The sequence below is a fragment of the Macrobrachium rosenbergii genome, chromosome 1, assembly GCF_040412425.1.
Source record: "Macrobrachium rosenbergii isolate ZJJX-2024 chromosome 1, ASM4041242v1, whole genome shotgun sequence".
In the NCBI taxonomy this organism is placed as follows: domain Eukaryota; kingdom Metazoa; phylum Arthropoda; class Malacostraca; order Decapoda; family Palaemonidae; genus Macrobrachium; species Macrobrachium rosenbergii.
Window position 1 is genome coordinate 51,629,358 of NC_089741.1, and position 7,473 is coordinate 51,636,830.

The 7,473-nt window shown below is 35.4% G+C and overlaps 1 protein-coding gene across 1 annotated transcript in view; it reads left to right on the plus strand.

The window, feature by feature from the left end:
* LOC136840456 (PH domain-containing protein DDB_G0287875-like) overlaps nucleotides 1–7,272 on the plus strand; it is a 14,984-nt gene extending 7,712 nt beyond the window's left edge. Inside the window, exon 2 of the mRNA XM_067107134.1 lies at nucleotides 7,080–7,272. Coding sequence (XP_066963235.1) covers nucleotides 7,080–7,272 — 193 coding nt within the window. The remainder of the gene's footprint in view (nucleotides 1–7,079) is intronic.
* The last annotated feature ends 201 nt before the right edge of the window (nucleotides 7,273–7,473 follow it).

Below are 7,473 nucleotides of genomic sequence, written 5' to 3' on the forward strand. Positions count from 1 at the left end.
AATATTCAGTGATTTAATATAACCTTGACTATTAGTTCTTATCTCTAAAGGAAACTCCCATATCAGGAAAGTTACCTAATGGTGAAACACACATGTATGTACATGCATGTTAGTTTTCGCGCGCAAGTAACACATGCATCATCTGACTTCTTCATCGAGAAAAGGTGCACCTACGTAGTGCGGGACTGAGTCTTAAGATTGCAGAAAGCCACAACAAAATCTAAGGTTCTGGGGCAGCCTTCTTTGGGGCAATATTGTCTTTAGCTCATTGGGGATTCAGTATATAATTTTTCCACATACTTATACAAGTTCAGGTTGTTTAGGGGTAAAGAAAGTGAGAGACAGATCACCTGAACACTTGAACTGGCTGCAACCCAGCAAATAGTAGAGGAAATTTATAACAATTAAGACGTGCTGAGATTTAGCGTTGAGGAAAAGGCTCAAGGAGATAGAGGTCTAGACCTGGACATACTATACTACAAAAGAATATTACCAATGATCCAAAGAGAAGTAATGTAACCACATTATCTACTACATAACTCACTGTATTGCTGTCGAGACAGGATGTCCGCAGGGCATGTTTCTTCCGGTTAATAATGATATACAAATGACTATCGATATTTTCCCCAGCCCGATGTCATTTCGTTGTCACACCAAGTATGGTGAATTGAACATAGTGTACAACCAAGGCCATGGATGATAGACGCTGCCTCAGGTAAGCCGATTATGCGTGAAAAAAAAAAAACTAATTTTTTTTTTTGTCTGATTTTTCACGCTCTGTCTGATCTTCGAGCGCCAACCCCCTACCGACACGCGCGCGCGCGCTCTCACGAACACATTATGAATGCCGGAAATATTTCCATCCCATACCTTCAAACCGGCCGTCATAATGGAAAGCAATTTTCTAGGAGTGGGTCTTTTGCGAATGACTTTAATATGTTTTCTTATTAAGATCTGACGTCATGCCGGTACACACACACACACATATGCTGCTTTCCTGGCACTCCCCACCCTTTCCTGGCCCCTCCCCCATCCCCTCCCCTACCCCCTCCCTTACCCTCCCCCTTCTACATCTGTTTTGCTTCCCCTCCACGACGTTCCTCCCCATCTCTATCTCGTCTGTTCCCTTTACCCTCTTCTTAACCTCTCAAACGCCGGTTCTCTTTGAATTGGATGGAAAATGGATGGGCGAGAAGGTGGTAAAAAGGAGTTTGTATAGGGAACGGAAGGAACAGGCAGGATTTGGATTCATCTTGTGTTAAAGAAGTTGTGAATTGTTGGTCTTTGTTGAAAAAAAAAAGACTTCAACGTAAGAATTAAGAGCGTCGGTTTTATTATCTGTTCTCGTTAGTTATTAGACAACAGACGAAATTTGAATTAAGCATAAGAATATAACAAGCTGTTTCATCCCTAGTTATAGAATTACACAAGTTTTGCTTTGACATATTCAGAAGTACAGTGCCCTTGTATGTTTGTTAGGGATCTGCTTTAGCTGCGCGAAGGCACTGAGTATTGGGGAATATTTATTTTTATTTATATATTAACTTATTATTGTTTTATATAGTTATTATGGTTTTACAGACCTAGGTTGATATTTCTGGCATTGAGTCTCACAGATTCTAATTCAGCGCTGCTGAGAAAGTTGGGATACAAATGACTGCAAGGTCATAAGCTTACAATTTGCTACATTTAAACACGTAGCTGTGGAGGTTTTCGTAAAGGGGAACTTGGCAGAAAAGAAAAAAAGGAAGGAACCGTGACGGCAGCGGCGACTGCTGGAGAAAGAATAACATTCCAGATAGGAACTGCGCATAAAGAAAAATCACTGGAATTGAAAATGGAATGAAAAACACAGGAATATACGGCCAGGAAAATCAGGAAGAAATTCGCTGTCACTGAGTTGTAAAAAGGAGGCAGAAAATGAAGAGGGAGCAGAAACAGGTTCAAAAATCGTTGTAACTATCAACCGAGGACAAGACCCGAGGAAAAAAAAAAAAAAAGAATTGACAGACAAAACGGGGAAAGCACGGCCACGACGAAAACTGGAAGGGGATAATATTTAGTATTTACAAAAGCATATTCATTAAAGATGACGTAGACGAATGCAGCAAGTAGTGAGAATAAGGGGGAACTATAAAATGATACACAAAAAAAAAAAAAAATGATCGAGAACTAATAGGTAAGATGAGAAATGTTGATGCAACTGCGGAGAAGTCATTTGACAAATGAAGATTCGAGCAAAAACGACGTGGGTACAGATAATGTAATACTTATTGCGCAATTTCCCATCAGAAAATTGTAGAGGGAAAGTTTCCGTGATAGTTAGGGAAAGGAAGATAATTAGGAGAAGATTTAATACGGGAGGGCAAGGAATAGTCATTACGAGAGGAAAATATTAAAGCGTAATTAAAATGGTATTTCATGGGGTGTCAGTAATTGAACCCGCTTCTAATAAACCTTTGGGCAGACGAAACAAGTGAAGAGGTTCTGAAATATGTTGGTAATTATGAAATGCCAATTTATCTGTCTTGAAAGAAATTTCATCTGTCACAGGGGTAATTTAAAGGTCATAAATAATGATTAAAACTACACCTTACAGAGGGCATGTATGGGTAATTTGTGTGGGTACACGCAATACGTAATAAGATCATTCTTTGGCAATTTTAGTTAAGCATTCAGTGTGGAATTAACTTCCAAAAGAAAAACGTTATAGGCGTTGCCTACCAGTTGACGACAATACCAGAATTCTTTGTTAACATTTTATCCTTGGTTTTAGTTTCCTGTAAAAGAAAGCTATTGCGGCAGCTTTGTCTGTCCGTCCGCACTTTATTCTGTCTGCACTTTATTCAGCCCGCCCTTTTTCTGTCCGCCATCAGATCTTAAAAACTACCAAAGCTAAAGGGCTGCAAATTGGTATGTTGATCATCCACCCTCCAATCATCAAACATACCAAATTGCAAGCCTCTAGCCTCAGTAGTTTTTTATGTTATTTAAGGTTAAAGTTAGCCATAATCGTGCCTCTGGCAACGGTATCGGCTAGGCCACCACTGGGCCGGGGTTAAATTTTCATGGGCCACGGCTCATACAGCATTATAACGAGACCACCGAAAGATAGCTCTATTTTCGGTGGCGTTGATTACACGCTGTAGCGGCTGTACAGAAAACTCGATTGCGCCGAGGAACTTCGGCGCATTCTTTGTTTTATTTTGATAAGAATTTAATTTTGAACTCATCAGTTATGTTAATTTCAGGTTATATTTTTTAGAAGTAATGCCGCTGAATTATAAAAAAAAAAACGCTTGAGTTCATCAGCAGGCTAGCCTTAATATTGTTATGTCTAATGTTTGTTGTGGAGAAACATAATCTACTTATTTTCTTTATAAACAGTAATACAAGCGAAGTCTGAAGTTACAGTTGTTTAAAATAAACTGAACGTTACCATAACGAAAGATTCCCTAAGAATATTTAACGTTGTTAATATTCTTTAACCGTTATTATTACTATTATCAAGAAGCAAAATTGATTTCATCTTATATATATATATATATATATATATATATATATATATATATATATATATATATATATATATATATATATATATATATATATATATATAAATAACCTTACTGAATGTATGCATATATACATATATACTGCAGCTGCATTATTAATTAATACACAGAAAATTAGCTTTTAAGTATTTGATTTCATCCCAATCAATTCTGCAGTGTCTCAGTTGTAACCCCTATTGCTCTTGGGCGCTCGAAAACGTCCTAGTATGATATAGTATGGCCAATCCGGAGATAACTGCAGTCCTCACAGTTAGCTTTTTATGCAGTGCTGGAAAGGAGCATTGTATTGTGCCCGTGCCAAGCCCTGGTTTGTAAAGGCAACAACAGGAAAATGGGCTAAATTTCCGCCCCCTCATCCTCCCCCCTTACCGGGTCACTCCCTCGAGTTATACAAATAAGAACGGGGTTCCAGATAGGATGGAGCTTTAGGCATAGGAACGGAGAAAGAAAACATTACAATACCATTACCATAACAAAGATCCACAGAAGGTGCCTATGTCCCCATTAGCACATTTTTTTCTGGCGATCTTTGACCTTAATTCTATTAAAGCTTCAAAGACGCGCCGTCGCTTTTAAATTCAGCTTTTTTCTCCTTTTTCTATTTGCCTTTGAAAATTCGAGAGAAACTTCTATTTATTCCTTTTAGTCATGTTGTTTTGGTTTCTTTGGTCTTATAAAGCGAGCGAGCGCTGCTCCCTACTCTTAACCCCACCCCCGCCGCCAACTCCTGGCGGTATCGCCTCCCCCTTCCTCCTCTCCTGAGCATATTTTTGTCAGCTTCACTTCAGAATATAGACGACTCGATTTCAATTCCATAAGAGCATAAAAGAGACGATCCTTTCTTTGCCTTCGCAGTTTAGCTAAAATGAGAAGAATTTCAAACGACGTTTTAGGTCAGACGTTTGTGTTTCCTGGTTTTTTTTTTTTTTAGTTGTGGAAGCTTAAAGAAATCGATGAACAAATGTGTCTTCCTTGTTTGAGTGAAAAGCAACTGACAAACTCATTCTACGTTTTTATCGGAACGCAGGTTTAGATCCCGGTCGAAATTTAAGATTTTCCCTGGTATCGTTAAGCTAAACCATGAGAGAATTCAGTATCTTGCGCTTCAAAGGCTGGTTAGGAAAATAGACTTTCAGAGTAAGTAAAAAGTAATGGTAATAAAGAAAAGGAAGTTTTATTGAATACCCATTAGTGGAGTTCAGCTCACGTTAATAAAAAAAAGAAAGATAAAAAATAGTCTGATCGTATACTGATTACGATGGTCTAGCACAGAGAGTAAATGTTTCAACAGAGTTGTCTGTACTCGTAGGCCCAGATCTACCAAATTTAAGCAGATTTCACGTAGAAATGTGTATCCTTGAATATGGTGGAATACCATCAATCGGGAAGTTGATTTAGATGTGGAGAGAGAAATGGGAGGAAACAGATAAAATTGATTAGAAAACCCAAAAACTTATAAAAACCATTTGATTTTTTCATTATTTTTCCCTGATTGCAACATGGAATATTGTTACTTAAGCTACTATTGAATAGTATGAAATAGGACTACAGATCAATAATGCTGCTTTTAAAAACATTACAGCGGAAATATAATGATGTTTTGCTTGGTAGAAGGGAAAATTTCTATAGTTGTCAAATGTTGATGATTGGCCTTAGTGAAATAATGCTTAATAATAATTATTATTATTATTATATTATTTACAATGGGCAATGCTGTAAGTGAAAGCAAGTGATTATTCTGTAGCTTAGTTATAGGGCCTGGATGGCCTCTCATAGAAATGTATGACTCGGAAAAATTGCTCAGTAAGAAGTACGAGAAATAACTCCTGTGCCTTCTTTAGGGTCAAATCTTTTGGTTTCTTTAACACTTTGCCCCGTTTATTTATGGTGTAGAAAAAGTAATTATATATTTTTTTCATTTGTTATTACAATATTCTTATACTTATTTTAATACAATTTTCCTTTTTATTTGACGTCATGCAATTGGGGCATTGACCATAACGTAGCCTGCTGATTTCATTAAGCTCCTCTAATGCTTGAGCTTAATATGAATTTCGTCACTAAATTATGACACACTAATTATACACACACACACACATGTGACCTAAGGAGAGGGTACCTGGGGCTAATCTTTTGTGTGTATATGTATATATATATATATATATATATATATATATATATATATATATATATATATATATATATATATATATATATATATATATATATATATGTATATATATATATATATATATATATATATATATATATATATATATATATATATATATATATATATATATATATATATATATAGATATATAGATAGATATATGTGGGTGCAGCAAAGTAACGCCCTTTGTTTAAGGAGAACAACGAAAATTAAATTGCTTTTTTTGATTATCCTTTATTTTTTGAGCATCATGAATGTAGATTGCCACATTTCAATCAAGAGTAATATAATATATTGCGATGTTAAAATTAATATAATGCTTATTCGGTTTAATAATGTTCAATACAAATAGTAATTGCTTAACCCTGCAGTTAAAGGTTGTATGCTGGATTTTTGAGGAGAACGCATTAATTAAAGATTCTTGTAGTTCATTGACTTTTTCTAAGCTTGTTGCAACAACTGGCCTTCCCGCTCTTTGATACATCACTTATACTTCCTGTAGATTAAAATTTTCTAATCAAGCTTGTGATATTTCGGCTTTGCATTTGGATGTTAAACTCGGCTGATAACAATCTTGCGGTTTTCATACCATTTTTATTATTTTGATAGTACAGCTGAATTGCTTTTACTCTCTGTTCCTTTGTTAATATCATGGTTGTATAAAATATCTGAAAAATGAAGATTTATACAAATTGATTAAAGAAAATAATAAAGAAATTATACATTATAAGAAATAAAATTAAAAGGCGTTATATGCTGCAGTCTGTATATATATATATATATATATATATATATATATATATATATATATATATATATATATACATATACATATACATAATCATTATAAACGTCCGTCAGTCGTACAAGGCTTGCTGCCACAGCCGGTCGAAGTGTGACTATATAATTATATCAACCCGAGCTTAAAGAAAAAAATTGATAAGAGGCTTGCAGCCTCACCTCTAAAATCTTGTTGAGAATAAGGAGGCTTTAAACCCTGGCAAATAGAACTTCATAGGTGAAAAAATATCATATGTATATCTACATATATATATATATATATATATATATATATATATATATATATATATATATATATATATACATATATATATATATATATATATATATATGTGTGTGTGTGTGTGTGTGTGTGTGTGTGTGTGTGTGTGTGTGTGTTTGTGTATGTGTGTGTGTGTATTACCACTTGCACCATCGTTGGCGCACATTCTCCGATTAAGTGCAGATAGGTTTTTTACCATCATACCCAACAATATTGTGCTGCTAATTACTCTAGTGTTTGATTGCTCTATGTCAGATTGATTGGTAAGATACAGATTCAGCAGGAAATCTCTTACCTTTTTCTGTATATTCATTACTACTACTACTACTACTACTACTACTACTACTACTACTACTACTACTACTACTACTACTACTGCAACTACTGCTATTGTTACTGATATTGCTACTACTACTCCTGCTTCTACTTCTGCTTCTGCTCTTGGCCTCCATACGTTCTGATGAAAAATGATAACCGTCGGCTTTTTAATGATGCACTTCCTCCGCCACTTCCTTGCCATTAGGGAGGGAATTGTTATAGCCTTGTTCTTAAAGATAATGATAATCTTACTGTTCTGGTGTTAAGAATAGAGAAGGATGGAGAACGGAGATCTGTAAAGGAAACAGTCAAAGAAAGAAAGGAATAATAGAGATAACCCATAG